Raw genomic sequence first — 18,996 nt, 5'->3', positions numbered from 1 at the left:
TGATGATTATATGTCTTAGGGTTGCTCTTCTCGAGGAGTATCTTTCTGGTGTTCTCTGTATTTCCTGAATTTGAATGTCGGCCTGCCTTGCTAGGTTGGGGAAGTTCTCCTGGATAATATCCTGAAGAGTGTTTTCCAACTTGGTTCCATTCTCCCCATCACTTTCAGGTACACCAATCATAGATAGATTTGGTCTTTTCACATAGTCCCATATTTCTTGGAGGCTGTGTTTGTTTCTTTTCACTCTTTTTTCTCTAACCTTGTCTTCTTGCTTTATTTCTTTGAGTTGATCTTCAATCTCTGATATCCTTTCTTCTGCTTGATCAATTCAGCTACTGATACTTGTGTATGCTTCATGAAGTTCTCGTGCTGTGTTTTTCAGCTCCATCAGGTCATTTCTGTTCTTCTCTAAACAGGTCATTCTAGTTAGCAATTCATCTAACCTTTTTTCAAGGTTCTTAGCTTCCTTGCATTGGGTGAGAACATGCTCCTTTAGCTCAGAGGAGTTTGTTATTACCCACCTTCTGAAGCCTGCTTCTGTCAGTTCATCAAACTCATTGTCCATCCAGTTTTGTTCCCTTGCTGACGAGGAGTTGTGATCTTTTGGAGGTGAAGAGGTTTTCTGGTTTTTGGAATTTTCAGCCTTTTTGCGCTGGTTTCTCCTCATCTTCGTGGATTTATCTACCTTTGGTCTTTGATGTTGGTGACCTTTGGGTGGGGTCTCTGAATGGACATCCTTTTTGTTGATGTTGATACTATTCCTTTCTGTTTGTTTTCCTTCTAACAGTCAGGCCTCTCTTCTGCAGGTCTGCTGGAGTTTGCTGGAGGTCCACTCCAGACCCTGTTTGCCAGGGTATCACCAGTGGAGGCTGCAGAACAGGCTGCTGCCTGTTCCTTACTCTGGAAGCTTTGTCCCAGAGGGGCACCCACCAAATGCCAGCCAGAGCTCTCCTATATGAGGTGTCTGTCGGCCCCTACTGGGAGGTGTCTCCCAGTCAGGAGACACAAAGGTCAGGGACCCACTTTAGGAGGCAGTCTGTTCCTTATCAGAGTTTGAACACTGTGCTGGGAGAGCCACTGCTCTCTTCAGAGCTGTCAGGCAGGGACATTTAAGTCTGCTGAAGCTGTGCCCACAGCCACCCCTTCCCCCAGGTGCTCTGTTCCAGGGAGATGTGGGTTTTATCTATAAGTCCCTGACTGGGCTACTGCCTTTTTTTCAGAGATGCCTTGCCCAGAGAGGAGGAATCTAGAGAGGCAGTGTGGCTGCAGCAGCCTTGCTGAGCTGTCATGGGCTCCACCTAGTTCAAACTTCCTGGTGGCTTTGTTTACACTGTGAGGGTAAAACCACCTACTCAAGCCTCAGCAATGGTGGACGCCCTTCCCCCCACCAAGATACAGCATCCCAAGTCAACCTCAGCCTGCTGTGCTAGTAGTGAGAATTTCAAGCCAGTGGGTCTTAGCTTGCTGGGCTCTGTTGGGGTGGGACCCGCTGAGCCAGACCACTTGGCTCCCTGGCTTCAGCCCCCTTTCCAGGGGAGTGAACAGTTCTGTCTCACTGGCATTCCCGTAGCCACTGGCATATGAAAAAAAAAAAAAAAACACCTGAAGCCAGCTCAGTGTCTGCCCAAATGGCCACCCAGTTTTGTGCTTGAAACCCAGGGCCCTCAGTGGCGTAGGCACCAGAGGGAATCTCCTAGCCTGCTGATTGCGAAGACCATGGGAAAAGCGCAGTATCTGTGCACCATTCCTCCCAGTACAGTCTCTCATGGCTTCCCTTGGCTGGGGGAGGGAGATTCCCTGACCCCTTGTACTTCCCAGGTGAGGTGATGCCCCACCCTGCTTCGGCTCACCCTCCATGGGCTGCAACCACTGTCCAACCAGTCCCAATGAGATGAACCAGGTATCTCAGTTGGAAATGCAGAAATCACCTGCCTTCTGTGTTGATCTTGCTGGAAGCTGCAGATCGGAGCTGTTCCTGTTCGGCTATCTTGTTGTATTTTCCTATTTATTTATTTATTTTGAGACAGAGTCTCACTCTGTTGCCCAGGCTGGAGTGCAGTGGCACAATCTTGGCTCACTGCAACCTCTGTCTCCTAGGCTCAAGGGATTCTCCTGCCTCAGCCTCCCAAGTAGCCTCGGGTTTCACCATGTTGGCCAGTCTGGTCTGAACTCCTGACCTCAAGTGATCCACCCATCTTGGCCTCCCAAAGTGCTGGGATTACAGGGATAAGCCACTGCACCAGGCCTCTTGTCAATCTTCTTTGGGGCTCTGTCCCCTCTACCCAACTTACAAATGTTGGATTACCTTTAAGCTTGGTCCCAAATCTCACCTAATCCCAAGACTATAAATATCACCTTTATGCTGATGACTCACACCTTTACATCTCCAGCCCAGATCTTCCTTCTGAGTCTAGACCAATATACCCGACCACCTATTCAATATCTCTACTTGGATGCTTCACAATCTTATGAAATTCAATACATCCAAAACTGAAATCTTGGATTTTTCCCTCACTGTTGCTCCTCTAGTGTTTCCCATTCTTCAACCATCTACTCAGTTGCTTCTGCTAGAAACCCAGAAGTCCTTTACTCTCACCACTCATATACAATCAATCACCAAGCCTTTTCATTTTGGTCTCCAAAATATATTCCCAATATCCCTATCTCTACTGCCATGCCCTGAGTCTAAGCCATCATCATCTCTTGCCTGTAACATTGCAATAGCATACTAAATGATCTTTCTGAATCCACTCATATTCCCCTCCAATTCCATCTTCACACCACAGCCAGAGTGATCTTTCAAAGATGAAAATGCCTCTGCTTAAAACTGTTCCGTGGCTTCCCACTGGATTTATAATAATGTTCACAAGGCACCGGCCTACCTCTTCAGACAGGCTTATCTCAAGCTACCATTTCCCTTATTCTCTAAGCACCAGATTTGCTAGCCTTCTCACTATACATTACATGCCGAGGTTTTTTCAGGTATGTTGTGGCCTCTATACATGTTGTGGGAATTTTTTTTTTTTTTTTTTTTTTGAGACAGAGTCTTGTTCTGTCACTCAGGTTGGAGTGCAGTGCCACGATCTCAGCTCACTGCAACCTCAGCCTCCCAGGTTCAAGTGATTCTCCCACCTCAGCCTCCTGAGTAGCTGGGACTACAGGCAGGCACCACTACACCCGGCTAATTTTTGCATTTTTTGTAGAGACGGGGTTTTGCCATGTTGGCCAGGCTGGTCTCAAACTCCTGACCTCAGGTGATCTGCCCGCCTCAGCCTCCCAAAGTGCTGGGATTACAGGCATGAGCCACCACACCCAGCTACCTGGGACCTTTATTCTCTTTAATTCTTCTCCTATCTACTGCTGCCCAAAATACACAAACATGTATGCATGTGTGCACACATGTGATGTACATGTATGTGTATAATCCAAAATCCCAGGTTCCTCATCCAATAGTCAAACCAGACAAAAGGGAACTGAATGACTGGCAACCCATGGTGTTAAAGCATACCACTAGAACAAAATGATAATAACAGCAAACCCCTAACTTAATATATACTAGGCACTATTTTAGGTGATTGATATGTATTAGCTTATGCAATGGTCAAAATAATCCTATGAAGTAGGTACAGGCACACTTCCCTTTACTGCACTTTGCTTTATTGCACTTCACAGATATTACAATTTTTACACATTGAAGGTTTGTGGCAACCCCACATCAATCAAGTCTCTCAGTGCCATGTTTCTAACAGCATGTGTTCACTTCATGTCTCTGTATCACATTTTGGTAATTTTCACAATATTTCAAGCTTTTTCATTATTATTATTATTATATCTGATGGTGATCTGTGATCAGTGATCTCTGATGTTACTATTGTAATTGTTCTGGAGTGCCACAAACCATGCCCATAGAAGACAGTGAACTTAATCAATAAATGATATGTATATTCCAACTGCTCCATCCACCAGCCTTTGCTCTATCTCCCTCCCTCTCTTTGGTCCTCACTATTCTGAGACACGACGATATTGAAATCCAGCCAATTAATAATCCTACAATGGCCTCAAAGTGTTAAGGTGAAAGGAAAAATCACACATCTCTCATTTTAAATGAAAAGCTAGAAATGATTAAGCTTAGTGAGGAAGGCATGTTGAAAGCCAAAACAGGTCAAAAGCTAGACCTCTTATGCCAGTTAGCCAGGTTGTAAATGCAAAGGAAAAGTTCTTAAAGGAAATTAAAAATGCTATTCCAGTGAACACAGGGATGATAAGTGGAACAGCCTTATTGCTGAAATGGAAAAAGTTGTAATGGTCTGCATAGAAGATCAAACCAGTCACAACATTCCCTTAAGCCAAAGTCTGATCTGATTTTTTAACGTATTCAAAACAGCCTTTTCTTAGAAGAAGAGGCCATCTAGGACGTTCATAGCTGAAGAGAAGTCAATGCCTGGCTTCAAAGCTTCAAAGGGCAGGCTGACTCTTGCATTAGGGGTTAATCCCACTGGTGACTCTAAATTGAAGCCAATGTTCATTTACCATTCTGAAAGTCCTAGGGCCCTTAGGAACTGTACTAAATCTACTCTGCCTATGCTCTATAAATAGAACAACAAAGCCTGGATGATAGCACATTTGTTTATAGCATGGTTTACTGAATATTTTAAGCCCGCTGTTGAGACCAACTCCTCAGAAAAAAAGATTCCTGTCAAAATATTACTGTTCATTGACAAGGCACCTGGTCACCCAAGAGCTTGGATAGAGATGTAGAAAGAGATGAATGTTGTTTTCATGCCTGCTAACACAACATTCATTCTGCAGCCCATGATCAAGGAGTAATTGTCTGCTTTCAAGTCTTATTATTTAAGAAATACATTTTATAAGGCTATAGCTTCTGTAGATGGTGACTCCTCTGATGGATCTGGGCAGTTAATTGAAAACATCTGAAAAGGATTCACCATTCTAGATACCATTAAGAACATTTGTGATTCATGGGAGGAACATATCAACATTAACAGGAATTTGGAAGAAGTTGATTCCAACCCTCACGGATGACTGTTGAGGGGTTCAAGATTTCAATGGAGGAAGGGACTGCAGATGTGTAGAAAGAGCAAGAGAACTAGAATTGGAAGTGAAGCCTGAAGATGGGACTGAATTGCTATAATCTTACGACAAAACTGGAAGAGATGACGAGTTGCTTTTTATGGATGAGCAAAGAAAGGGGTTTCCTAAGATGGCATCTACTCCTGGTGAAGATGCCATGAACACTGCTGAAACGACAGCAAAGTATTTAGAATATCACATAAACTTAGTTGATAAAGCAGCAGCAAAATGTGAGAGGATTAACTCCAATTTTGAAAGGAGTTCTACTGTGGGTAAAAATGCCATTAAACAGCATTGCATTTTACAGAGCAATCTTTCCTGAAAGTTAGAGGCAATCCATGTGACAAATTGCATTGTTGTCTTATTTTAAGAAATTGCCACAGCAACCCCAATCTTGGGAAACCACCACTCTGATCAGTCAGCAGCCACCAGCATGAAGCAAGACCCTCCAGCAGCAAAAAGACTGACGTGCTGAAGGCTCAGGTGAGTGTTAGCATTTTTTAGCAATAAAGTATTCTCGAATCAAGGTGTGTACATTGTTCTTTTAGACATAATTCTTTTAGACAAGTTAATAGACTACAGTATAGTGCAAACACAGGTTTTGTATGTACTGAGAAGCCCAAAAGTTTGTAACTTGCTTTATTGTGATGGTCTGGAACCGAATCCCAATATTTCTGAGGGCCTGTACTATTATATTATTATCTCTATTTTAAGACAAAGTAAATAATGTACAGAGAGGTTAAGTAACTAAAGCAAGGTCACAGAAATTCACTGGCAACGTGAGGATTCAAATTTAGTCCTGAGTGTATGCTTGGTTATGGGATGACTCAGTTATCCCTTCTGTAATTAGTTATTTGGATAAACAGTATATCCTCCACTAAACTAAAAACATCAATAAGGGTGGGGAGCGTTTTATCTTGCTCACTGCTCCATCCCTAGCACCCTGAATAGAGTCTAGCACATACTTGACGCTCAATAAATACACATTGAATATACGAATGTTTACTACTCCCTTGTATAATTATTTTGAGACTGTAAAGAGTTCCAACCACGTCTCCTACTGCTATGTATGTATTTCCTATCTTAGTTGTCGGCCTGTCCATTCCCCAACAGGCCTGGCAGTCACTCGGTGTCCCCTTGGCATCGCTTTCGGGGCACTGGCCCTGTGTATTCGCGGAGCCTCCCCGCCTGAGGGCTGTGGGCACCTCAGGGATATTCCTGCCTTCGGGCCTCACCTTCCATGTGGGGCAGGGGGCTGTCCCAGCTTCCAGGCATGGCCCAGGTGGGTCTCTGGTGTTTGAGGGTATGCAGCGGGCGTACCGCTGCAAAGGCCACTCTGCCGCTTCTCCTCCGGTAAGCCCGAGGCTCAAGGGCACTTTTCCTGCCTCCGCCATGTCCGGCCTCACCACACGCACTGCCGGCGGGGACCGCCCAATCCGGCATCGAACCAATCAGTAAGCGGAGCACCCCAGGGCCCACCCTCCCGTTCAGCGGAAGCCAATGGGCAGGCTCCGAAGATTCGCGCCTAGGGCATTTCCGGGCTTCGGTATCTCTCTTGACCTTGGGCACCGAGATGGTCGCTTCTACATTAAAGGGCGGTTGTGACCCTTATTAGTGGAAGTTGATGTCGCACTTGCACAGCATTCGGGCCCACACCTTCCCTCAGGCAGCCCATGTCAACTTCTGAGTCTCTGAGTCTGAGAAGTTTCCCAAACTGCCTGACTCCCTGTAGCCTACACCCTGGAACTAGGCTGGTAGTCGAGGCTGCCTGGACACAGGCTTTTCCCTTCCTCATAGCGGCCTTTCAGAAGACAATGTCCCCGCTTCACCTAACACCCACCACAACAAAGCCCCAGTGCCACACGCCATTCAGGAGACATGGTTACTTCCTCATCATCCATCCTGCCACCCCCTCGACGTTCCCTGCCACTCGACAGTCAATTTTTCACTGAAAGAGGAGCAGATGGGTGGGGGCTGCCAGCAGCAAAAGATGTGCCTGCATTCAACAGCAGATGCAATGAAACGACATTTCTGGGTGATTTATAGTCGGCAAAGCACTTACACATCTGTTATTTCCTTTATCCTCCCAACAACCTTGTAGTGAATTAAAGAAGCAAAGCAGGGATTATAACCCCCATCTAATAGATGGAGGCAAAATAAGGTCCAGTGACCGGGCGCAGTGGCTCATGCCTGTAATCCCAGCACTTTGGGACGCTGAGGTGGGCGGGTCGCCTGAGCTCAGGAGTTCGAGACCATCCTGGGCAACATGGTGAACCCCATCGCTACTAAAATACAAAAAATTAGCCAGGCGTGGTGGCAGGCGCCTGTAACCCCAGCTACTCGGGAAGCTGAGGCACAAGAATTGCTTGAGCCCCGGAGGCGGAGGTTGCAGTGAGCCAAGATTGTCGCACTGCACTCCGGCTGGGGCTACAGAGTAAGACTCCGTCTCATAAAATAAAATAAAGTAAAATAATCCAGAGAGTAGATGTGGTTTGTCCAAGGTTACACAGCCAGTGAACAGCAGAGCCAGAGTAGAGCTGTGGACTCCACAATCTCCACGTGTCCACCTCATTTGCAAAGAATTTAGATAGTCATACAATCTATGTCAAGTTAGAAGCAAAATATACAGAGGTAGAGACTATGCTAACCAAATACATAAAATAGAATTAAACGCAAACAATGTTTAAAGCTATGCATACCAAAGGATATTCAATTCATAGACAATGGTTGGAGAGGTGGTAATGTATTCACTCTACAAAGTATCAATTAAATATCTACAGTGGGCAAACAGCTATGCTAGTCACCATAGGGGCTACAGAAACGGATAAGGCATGTATCTAACCTTCTGGGATCACAGGATCTAATAAGGAAGACAAGCAAGGTGCAAATATGACACCATGACACCTGACAGTTAATGCCACAGGAAAGGTACAAACCATGTGCTCCCAGGGTTCAAATGAAGTAAAAATCTTCCCAATAGGGAGTGGTAGTGGTATTCGAGTGAGGACTTGAAGGGTGAGAAAAATTTCCCAAGGGAAGACGGAAGGAACTGTTGTTCCATATGAAGGAGAAGTTGAGGAGTAAAGTTGTGGAAATGAGGATAATGACATGACCAGCTAGAATACGAAGTTGTTTTTTAAGGAAAATGAGGCTACAGAGGTGAGTTGGGGCAAAGGAGCATTGAACAGCAGCTAAGGAATGTGAATTTTACTTGGTAGGTGATGAGGAATATGAAAAATTTGCATGGGAGAATGGCACTATCCTAGTAGTGGTCCAGGCAGGTTAATATCTTGGAAGCATATGGGATAAATTGGATAAAAGGCAAGAGGGGCCTACTACTTATCTTTCCAGCAGTCCGGTAAAGCTTACTGAAGGGGTCAGGTTTCAGAAATTGCTTCTGAAGGTCCATAAATGACACAGCAGTACTGCATTTAATATAGGAATAAATGGTTAAAAACTTGGTTTGAATCCGAGATTTGTCCGTTGCCAACTGCGTGAGCTTGTTGAAGTCAGTTAACCTCTCTGTAAAATAAGGTTATTAGACAACTACTTTACAGGGTCATTGAGAAGATAAAATAAGAACATATGTGGGAAAACACTTGGTAAATTACGAAGTGGTACATATGTTGGTGCTTTCTATTTCCAGGGTTAAAGTGACTTTCCGTGGACTCCCTACAGGCAGGGAGGATGGGAATGGGAGCCTGACTTTGGGTCTCAGAGGTACTCACCTTCCAGGTCCAGGGCTGCGGCTACTGTCAGACACCCTTCACAGGAGCAGATGGTGCTCACAGTTGGGACCCTGTCAGTGCCCAAGGACACCCAGGGCCCTGCTGGGTTCCCACCTGCAAGCTCCCTTCCTAGACAATGCACCTGTACTCGAGCTTCTGGGGCCACCAGCGTCTGCCAAGAACAGATCATGTCTGCAAAGGGAGATAGGATAAAGCCACAGCTCAATGCACAGAGGCTCTTACAAACTTATAATATTAACAAATATGACTTGAGCACTCAGGTGGTCCCAGGTGCTATGATAGGTGCTGAGCATATAGTAAAGAGCAAAACAAATGGGGCTTCTGCTCTCTTGAAGCTCACAGTCTAGTAGAGGGCAGAACACTGAGCAAATCACCCACTATTGTTAATGGCTAATGTGTTTTCTTTTTAAAAGATAAGTCTGTAATCTTTATTAAGGTATAATTTTAGATAATAAAAAGCACAGATCTCACATATCCAATTAGGTGAGTTTTGGCATCTATATACACTCATGTAACCACCATTCAAAACAAAATATAGAACACTTTCAAAACCACCAGGTTCCCTTGTGAGTGCCTCCTTTCCATTACTCAAATCAGACCACCCTGCAAGGGCAGCCACTGGTCGATTTATCACCTTAGCTCTCCTGTTCCCGGACTTTATATACATGAAATCACACAGAATATATTCTTTTATATATGTTTATGTCATTCAGTGTAATTTTGTTTTTTTAGCTCCATCCGTGTTGTTGCATGTACCAATAATTCGTTCCTTTTTAGTGCTAAATAGCATTCTATTATATGACTACTTCACAGCTTGCTTTTTTTCACCTGTTGGTGGACATTTGGGATGCTTTCTAGTTTTTTGTTTGTTTGTTTTTGCTGTTATGAACATTTTTGTATAAGCTTTTTTTTTGTTTTTTGTTTTTTGTTTTTGTAGATGTGTGTTGTCATTTATCTTCAATAATAAATACCTAGAGGGCCAGGCACAGTAGCTCACGTCTGTAATTCCAGAGCTTTGGAAGGCCAAGGCGGGCGGATCACCTGAGGTCAGGAGTTCGAGACCAGCCTGGCCAACATGGTGAAATCCTGTCTCTACTAAAAATACAAAAATTAGCTGGGCGTGGTGGTGGGCACCTGTAATCCCAGTTACTCGGGAGGCTGAGGCAGGAGAATCACTTGAACCTGGGAGGTGGAGGTTCCAGTGAGCCAAGATTGCACCACTGCACTCCAGCCTGGGTGACAGAGTGAGACTCCATGTCAAAAAAATAGTAATAAATAAATAAATACCTAGAAATATAATTTCTGGGTCTTAGAGAGATGTATGTTTAACTTTGTAAAAAACTGCCAAAGAGTTCTCCATAGTGATTGTGCCACTTTGCACTCCCATCAGCAAAATACAAGAGTTCCAGTTGCTGACATGACCACATCCTTGCTGACATTGGCCTTACCAAGTATTTAGTTTGAGCCATTCTGGTTGATGTCTAGTGGTTTCTCATTAGGATTTTAATTTACATTTCCCTGATGATGAATGATATTGGCTTATTGACCATTTGTATAAATTATGTGTGAAGTGTCTGTTCAAATCATTGAACATTGTTGATTTGTAGGAGTTCTTTATATATTCTGGGCACCAGTCCTTTGTCAGATATATGTAATGAAAATATTTTCCCATTCCATTACTTGCCTTTTCATTTTCTTAACAATGTTTTTGTAAAGAGCAGATGTATTTAATTTTGATTAAGTACTTTTTAATTAATTTTTCGGGTTTTTTTAATAGTGTTTTCTCTGTCCTGCCTAAGAAAACTTTGCTCACCCTAAGGTTGCACACATATCCTTCCACATTTTCTTCCAGAAACTTTATGGTTCTAACTTTTACAACTAGGTATATGATCCCTCTTGCATTATATTGTTTGTGTGAAGTGAAGTAGGGATTAAGGATCATTCTTTTCCATGTGGATGTACCGTTATGTTAAATGGGGGCAGCCCTAAACCAATGACTAATGGAAACTGTCATATAAATACCCAAGTTCCCTTACTCCTCAGTTGGGACTGCTCTGAGATGTGTGTAATACCCTGTTCCCTAAGTTTTCCAGTGGAATTAAGTTCCAGTTACCCATGATGCTAACTTGTTTAGTAATGATTCATTTTGGGCTAACTTCCCTACCCTGTCTCCCTCCGCTATCAGTGTTTCCTGGGATCACCTCTCAAATAAATTGCTCGCACTTGAGGGTCTGCTTATTCCCAGGGTCTGCTTCTGTGGAAACTCAAACCAAGACAGTAACAAACAAGATAGACAGTCCCTACCCTCATGTATTTAGCTTTAATATAATTGCATACAGGAAGATGGTACAACCAGCATTCAGAGGAGGGAGAAGTCATTCTTAAATGCAAAGTAGACCCTCCAATGCCTCGCTGACTAGAAGCAGCAGAATGACAGCATTTGAAGGCAGAACTAATAAATGACAGGTTACTATGAGTTAAAACATCCCCTTCTTTTTTTTCTGTAGAGATGGGGTCCCGCTTTGTTGCCCAAGCTGGTCTCAAACTCCTGGCTTCAAGCAGTTCTCCTGCCTCAGCCTCTGGGGTTACACGCATGAGCCACTGGATCCCTACATCCCCCTCTTAGAAAACTATTACCAGTTAGAAAAACCTAGCCCCTGAAGTTTTAAAAAAAGAGAAAAAGTCATTTATTTCACTGAACAGTGTTTTCATTCCAAATTCTTTTACTGTGTAACTCTATTTTGCAGGTGGCATAAATAGCACAGAGAGATGCTGTGTGAGTAAGTCAGCATCATTGTTGGAGGCAGGCCGAAAGACTGGTTTTGGAACCCTAGCATGTCTCTTTCAGAGCAGACCAGGGACCCCATACATCCCTTTTGCCCAGGATATTGAGTCAGCAAAGGAAATGATGGCTTCAGTCTCCTTGGGTCCCCTAGATGACAAGATGACAGGAAAAGCTGCACCTCTGCTCTGCCTGCTGTGTCCCTCAGCAACAGCTCTAGGGACCACACAAAGTGATTGAGAACTGCAGAACAATGTTGATGGCTGTGGGGTTTCCCAGAAAAGCCGTGTTTGCATCAGTCAAGCCAGATGAACTGTCTACATTATGACAGACCTGTGTATACTGTGTAAGAAGGGGATGTTCCCATGGTACTTTACACTCACTGCTAAAAAGCAATTATTTTCAAGTTGCTACTCTGTATCTTTCACAAGCAAAAATCAACTCCTCCATTGCAGGTAATTGAAAGTATTTCAATGTGACCAGGCGCAGACAATCCCAACTTGTCTACAGGCTGCTGGTCATTGGCATAACATGGAGAGAGATTAACACTGATTTTCCCATGTGTTAAAAGCACAGAGAATAATAAATTACTACAAAATGTTTGCCAGGTGGTAGATTTGGGAGCGTATTTTGCAAAGCTGGATTAGCGTCAGAAATAAGAATTTAAAGCAAACCCTAAAGGAAGACTATGAACTCAGACCTTAAAGAGAGGGACTATACTTTATGTTGGAATCCAGAATTGCTGGCACATAGTAGGTTCTTAATTTTTTTTAATGAACAGACTGCAAATTTTAATATGGAAGAAAGGGACAATTTAAAAATCACTTTGAGTGTATAAAGGGTTAACATGGGGGGAAATGGTTAATAACCCTTTCCCTTCCTTACCTCCACACTGTTGGAACAAGAAGAAATCACCTTCAACCACGTCATGAAGAATTGGCGCTAACATTAAGAATAAATTTTTGTATCTCAAGATCTTAATCTAATAGGTGATATATTTGGGGAGTTTCTAACCCTGACACCTACATATACATAGTCAAATACAGAAGCATAGATCCCTAGAAATCTCTTCCAATTTGATGTGCCGCTTATTCCATCATTTGTTCCCTGACCCTGGAGAAGTCATTTAGCTCACCTCTATAGAGTGAGGCTGTGAGACTTGCAATTTACACCTCAGAGGGCAGACATCATAAAGAAAATGCTTTATGCTGGGAGTGACTCAGCAACAGCATTTTTGTGCTTAGTTGTTGGGAATATTTTGAATAATTCAGCCATTGCAACTGCACCTCCAGCAGATGTTAGGTTAGGACTGGCTGAGGCTGGGAGGTCAAAGTTTTAGGAGGACCCTGGGAATGGTAAGGGCTGCTTGCACTGCTTCCTCACATCAAATGCTTTAACTCTGAGGGATCACAGTGTCTCTGAATGAAAATCTTTCCCTGGGAGATGATTCTAACAATAAACTGAGGGACCCAGAAAAAAGAATGACTTTTTTTGAAGTGGTCATGTCAGTTCAACTAATTTGTTCATTCATTTGATCAGCAGTGTTTCTTAGATTTACTCTGTGCCAGGCACTAAGCAAAGTAACAGAGATAAAAATCTGAATAGGAAAAAACGCTTCTCTTGAAAATGTTTATAGTCTGGTAGAGGGATAGACCCAAAGACAAGTAATTCACAATATATTGTGAAAGATGTTCAATAAAGACAGGACCTGGCCTTGTGTTGGTGCAAAGGAGTAATACCTTCAAACGAGGCAGTTAGAAGTCACGTGTTGTGCAACCATCACCACTCTTTAGTTCCAGAACATTCTCATCACCCCAAAAGGAAACCCCATACCCATTAGTTATCATGTCCACGCTCCCCTCCCCTGAGCCCCTGGAAAGCACCAATCCACTCTTTGTCTCCATGAATTTGTCTATTCTGTATATTTCATATAAATGAAATTATACAATATATGGCCTTTTATATTTGGCTTCTTTTACTTGGCATAACGTTTTCAAGATTCATCCATGTCATAGCATGTATGAATACTTCATTCTTTTTAATGGATGACTAATATTCCATTGTATAGATATACCTATGTTGTTTATCCACTCATCAGTTGACAGATATTTGAGTTGTTTCCACCTGAGAGGAAACTCTTGAATGCTTTATGTATTTCAAGATAAAAATGGCTTGTTAATTCTCGGATAAAACAAACAATACAGACTCCCAGGCAGCATAGTACAGTTAAATTCACTCCTCAACAACTTCACCCATCTCCAGACACAGTAATGACAGGTCAAATATAAGAAGAGATGACTGAAAATGGATAGCTGGGATCAAAGAGAAGACAAGCATCTCTGGGACCATAAATCTCCAGCAGTGAGCAAGGATAAAGCCAGGGCATGCTGGGCTCCAGGTCTGGCCCCAGACAGCGGTAGCAGGGAATCAGGACCAAAACCTCCACACAAGGCACGGAATAGAGTCCAGCTCCCTGCATGAAGCCAGGAGCTGGAGTGGGATGCTACTCCTTTGAAAGGGGCTCAAAAGACTGCCACTCTGATGCCCGGTGTAACTGTTTCCAGCAACATGGAGCCCAAAGAAGGCAGGTGGACAGACACAGCCTCATGAGCCTCATGAGCAGGACCTGAGCCAAGGCTCGTGCAGACTCTGGAACTGGATATCTCCAATGTTGCAGCACATCAACATCCCTGTAAGACTGGACTGGAGCCTGGGGGACCAAGGGAAGGCAGCAGCACACCACTCAATTACTAGAAAGCAAGAGAAACATGAAGAAAAGCAAGAAGCTTCTTGCTTAAAATGACCCTGAAAATCAAAAGTCTAAAACACATCAGGGAATACAATTCTAGGAAAGACGATCAACAAAATCAACACTAGGAATATAAACTCACTTCTGACAAAACTAATTGTATAGAACAGACTGACAAAAATGCTTTAGAATGATCAATACCATTTATTACAACCTGTGACATGGATGAATAATATAATATTGAACAAAAGAAGCTAGACACAAAAAAGTACATAACACATGCTTACATGATGTCATGTGAAAAAGCAGGCAAACCAATCTATGGTGTCAGAAGCCAGAAAAATGGTTACCCTTGGAAAAAGGCCAAAGAGAATGCTGGAAACGTTTTATTTCTTGACTCAGATGCTTGTTACATGGGTGCTTTCACTTTATGAAAAGTCATTGTGTGTCCATACAATCCATCCTCATTTATTCACTGATTCTGTATTTGTTAATTTACCTACTCACTCAAATTTATTTGCAACCCCAAAATCAATACTTGCTGAGCTTTGTGGTCGTTTGCAGATCTACGCATTGAGGGGAAAAATTTGAGTCACTGGATGCACATGTTCCAAGCTGAAGTCGGACAAAACAACTCTCTGCTTACTTGTTTCAGCTCTCATGTTAGAAGCAAGTGTCCTCTTCTTTTTTTTCTTTTTTCTTTTTTTTTTTTTTCTTGAGACGGAGTCTCCGTCACCCAGGCTGGAGCGCAGTGGCGCGATCTCGACTCACTGCAAGCTGTGCCTCCCGGTTTCATGCCGTTCTCCTGCTTCAGCCTCCCGAGTAGCTGGGACTACAGGCGCCTGCCACCACGCCCGGGCTTTTTTTTTTTTTTTTGTATTTTTAGTAGAGACGGGATTTCACCGTGTTAGCCAGGATGATCTCGATCTCCTGACCTTGTGATCCGCCCGCCTTGGCCTCCCGAAGTGCTGGGATTACAGGCGTGAGCCACCGTGCCTGGCCTCAAGTGTCCTTTTCACAGGCTACTTAATGCACATTTTTCTGCATTTTTGTGCTTTCTGATGGTGATTTTGCTGTTTAAAATGGCCTGGAAGCATACAGCTGAAGTGTTACCTAGTGTTATCATAAGCCTGTGGTATGCCTTATAGAGAAAATACATGTGTTAGTAAGCTTCATTCAGGTATGAGTTGCAGTGCTGTTGGCAGTAAGTTCAATGTTAATGAATCAACCATACATATTAAATAAGGTGTATTTCAATAGAAACACACATAAAACAAGATTACACATTGATCGGCTGACGAAAATGTGACCAGAGGCTCATGGGAACCTAACTCTGTATTTCCCCTGGGAGCAATGGTTCAGTATTCATTAATTCAGTGTTCATGGTGATTTTATGGAACATAATTTTCACAAATAATGAGAATCAATTGTATATAATTTTTGTAGGTTTCTTTATGTATATTACACTTCAATTAAAAAGTTGCCCATTTAAAAATTTAAACAATGAATTTTCAATGTAATAACTGAGAGTTGATACTTCTAGACACTCACTGAAATAACTATTAGAGGATGTATTTAATGATAGCACAGAAATTGGTTTTAAATGTAGAGAAACTTAATTATTGACTATCAAAAAAACTATTGGCTATTTTTAAAACTCTAAAGAGTAAAAAGATGGAGGGAGAGAGGTATTCAACAAGTAGTTAAATTGTGACAATGTCCAAAGTTAGGATTGAAATATTTAATAACAGTAGTTTTGTTAGAAAATGAGGAGTTAAGTGTGCATATGTCAAAAAACAAAAGAAACCACTAAAAATATAGAACAATCTATAGCTTCCAAATGAGTACACTAAAAAAGAGTGTTGGGATAAAGAAAAGTCTATCAATAAAGAGAAGGAATAAAGAAAGAAAAATAAGCAGAAATCATGCATAAGGTGGTCCTAAAACTTCAAATATATATATATTTACAAAATGTAAATAAACTGTACTCACAAATTAAAAACATAAATTATCAGATTGGACTTTTAAATCTAGCTGTATGCTAGAATCAATTATGTTATTCAAAATCATAGCTAAAAAGTGATCAACTAGAAAAATATCAGACTATAAAAAAAATCCTTATTATCAGACAAAAACAGCATGCACATCCCAGAAAAGTAATCACAGATTATAAAGTGAAACATTAATATAACAGAACATAAAAAAAGTATTAAAAACCAAGGAATAACTAAGAAGACCAAATGTACTGTCATATTAATAAATGTAGATGACTAGAAAAAAAGACTATGATCAAAAAACAAGGTGAAGGAGAGATTTCAACAAGTTTCTAAGGAGGAAAAAACTACAGAAGGAAGGGTAACTGTTAGTAGGGCAGGGGAAGTTGCAGCCTGGAGCATACTAGAAGGAGGATGTAAAATAGAAGAAAGCCATCATGTCTGGCAGAGATGGCATGTGTCCCCAGAGGGTACACGTGACTGAGACGTGAGGCTGCAAATGGATGGACTAATTCAAAGTCTATAAGTGGAGCCAGGTGCAGTGGCTCACGCCTGTAATCCCATCACTTTGGGAGGCCAAGGCAAGCAGATCACTAGGTCAGGAGTTCAAGACCAGCCTGGCCAACATGGTGAAACCCTGTCTCTACTAAAAATACAAAAATTAGCTGTGCATGGTGGCAGGCACCTATAATCCCAGCTACTCAGGAGGCTGAGGCAGAAGAATCGCTTGAACCCGGGAGGCCGAGGCTGCAGTGAGCTGAGATCGCGCCACTGCACTCCAGCCTGGGCGACAGAGCAAGACTCTGTCTCAAAAAAAAAAAAAAAGAAAAAGAAAGAAAGAAAGTCTATAAGTGCAACACACTCTCAAAACTTGAGTGTAAAACACCTACCCACAGGACATCTCCCCCCAGGCAGAGGGTTCTTCCATAGAGAAATGGAATAACTTCCATTTATCTGGCATTTGGGGGCCACTCAGAATAGAAGGAAATTTCTTATTTCCTAACTTACCTAAAGCAAATTTCCCCAATTCTAAAGCCCAACCAGAATATAATAGTTCCAATCAGCTTTTTAGTTACCTCACTCTTAAATAAAAACCAGCAATTAATATTATCAGACTTCTGAGAAAAATCTCCAACATATAAAAGAGAGTAGAAGAAAGGATAAATAACTAGAGAGAACAGAGATGACATAGAGAGAAGAAGATAATTAAAATCCCCAGAGAGACATGAGAAGCTATTATATCTATAAAACAAGAACAGGTTGCTACACAAATGACAAATAATTAGAGAAAAAAGAGTGCTCTAAAAAGTTTAAAGTATGCTGGACAAATACAAAAGAAAGCATAGGAGTTGAAAAATAAAGTTGAGGAGCTCTCCTAGAAAGCAGAACAAAAGGTCGGCCAGGTGCAGTGGTTAACGCCTGTAATCCCAGCACCTTGGCAGGCCGAGGCAGGCCGATCACCTGAGGTCAGGAGTTCGAGACCAGCGTGGCTAACATGGCGAAACCCCGTCTCTACTAAAAATACGAAAATTAGCTGGGCATGGTAGTGGGCACCTGTAATCCCAGCTACTCAGGAGGCTGAGGCGGGAGAATCGCTTGTGAACCTGGGAGGTGGAGGTTGCAGTGAACCGAGATTGCGCCATTGCACTCCAGACTGGGTGACAAGAGCGAAACTCCATCTAAAAAAGAAAGAGAGAGAGAGACACAGAGAGAGAAAGAAAGAGAAAGAAAAGAAAGAAAAAGAAAGAAAGGAAGAAAGGAAGAAAGGAAAGGAGGAAAGGAGGGAGGGAGGGAGTAAAGGGAACAAAAGGCCAAAGAGACAGAGCCCATGAAAGAAAACATAACAATCTGGGAACTCCAGTGGGGTCCTACTCAGCCATTCTGACCTACATGCAACCTGGAAACCTGAGGGAGTTAACATCCCATGGGGCAATCCTTGATGACTGGAAGCTGGGAGTCTATGGATAAATGAATTAATCTTCTATCCTTGGGGGAAATAATCACAGACAATTGGTGCTCTAGCCAGGTTTCTTCTTTTCTCTGAGAGCTGGCTTCATCATCCTTCTGCTGTTACCAGACAGTCCAATTTGTATTCTCTAAATTCTTAGGGGATGCAGCCTGATTGACCAGTTACCAATGCCTCCTAATTGGGTAAAGCCCTTGCGTCTGGATACTTCATAGGACACTGTCTGCCTGTGAGGAGGTCCAATCAGCAGCCACCATCCTTCAAAGGATGGCTTTGCTTCTCTTCCTTGAGCAGGGCATTGTGGGTGAGACAGTTGCAGCTGAAAGGGGTGTAGTGACCACGTTGGTACCATAACGTCCTGCAGCCTCCACCTAGAATTGTCTCCTTCCTACTTCTCTGCCTGGCAAACTTTATTTACCTGTCAAATTTCAACTCGAGGACCACTTCCTCTGTCTCTCTTCCCTGACTCTCCCAGGCAGAATTAGGTGGCCTGTTTTCACATCCAGGACCTGGGTACAACCTTCCTTTAGCAGATCTGTCTTATTAATGTCTGTATTTCTGTGTGTCTTTTCACAAGAATTCCTTAAGTATTGCTAGCACCTGTAGTAGGTGCTGGACAAAAATTATTAGATAAATAAAAGAAATCTAGGTATATATGCAAAAGA

The 18,996-nt window shown here is 42.6% G+C and overlaps 1 protein-coding gene across 2 annotated transcripts in view; it reads right to left on the bottom strand.

Moving 5' to 3' along the window:
• Positions 1-18,996, bottom strand: part of REC114 (REC114 meiotic recombination protein) — a 137,572-nt gene that overhangs the window by 99,651 nt on the left and 18,925 nt on the right. Inside the window, exon 1 of one of the 2 annotated variants that reach the window (XM_002825645.4) lies at positions 6,327-6,518. The exons of the other annotated variant lie outside the window; for it this stretch is intronic. Coding sequence (XP_002825691.1) covers positions 6,327-6,485 — 159 coding nt within the window. The 5' untranslated portion in view covers positions 6,486-6,518. Of the gene's footprint in view, positions 1-6,326; positions 6,519-18,996 lie in introns of those variants that run through there. 2 annotated transcript variants of the gene reach the window in all.

This window comes from Pongo abelii, chromosome 16 (assembly GCF_028885655.2).
Source record: "Pongo abelii isolate AG06213 chromosome 16, NHGRI_mPonAbe1-v2.0_pri, whole genome shotgun sequence".
Lineage (NCBI taxonomy): Eukaryota > Metazoa > Chordata > Mammalia > Primates > Hominidae > Pongo > Pongo abelii.
The sequence above is the reverse complement of the archived record's forward strand: the minus strand, read 5'-3'. Positions and strand labels throughout refer to the sequence as shown.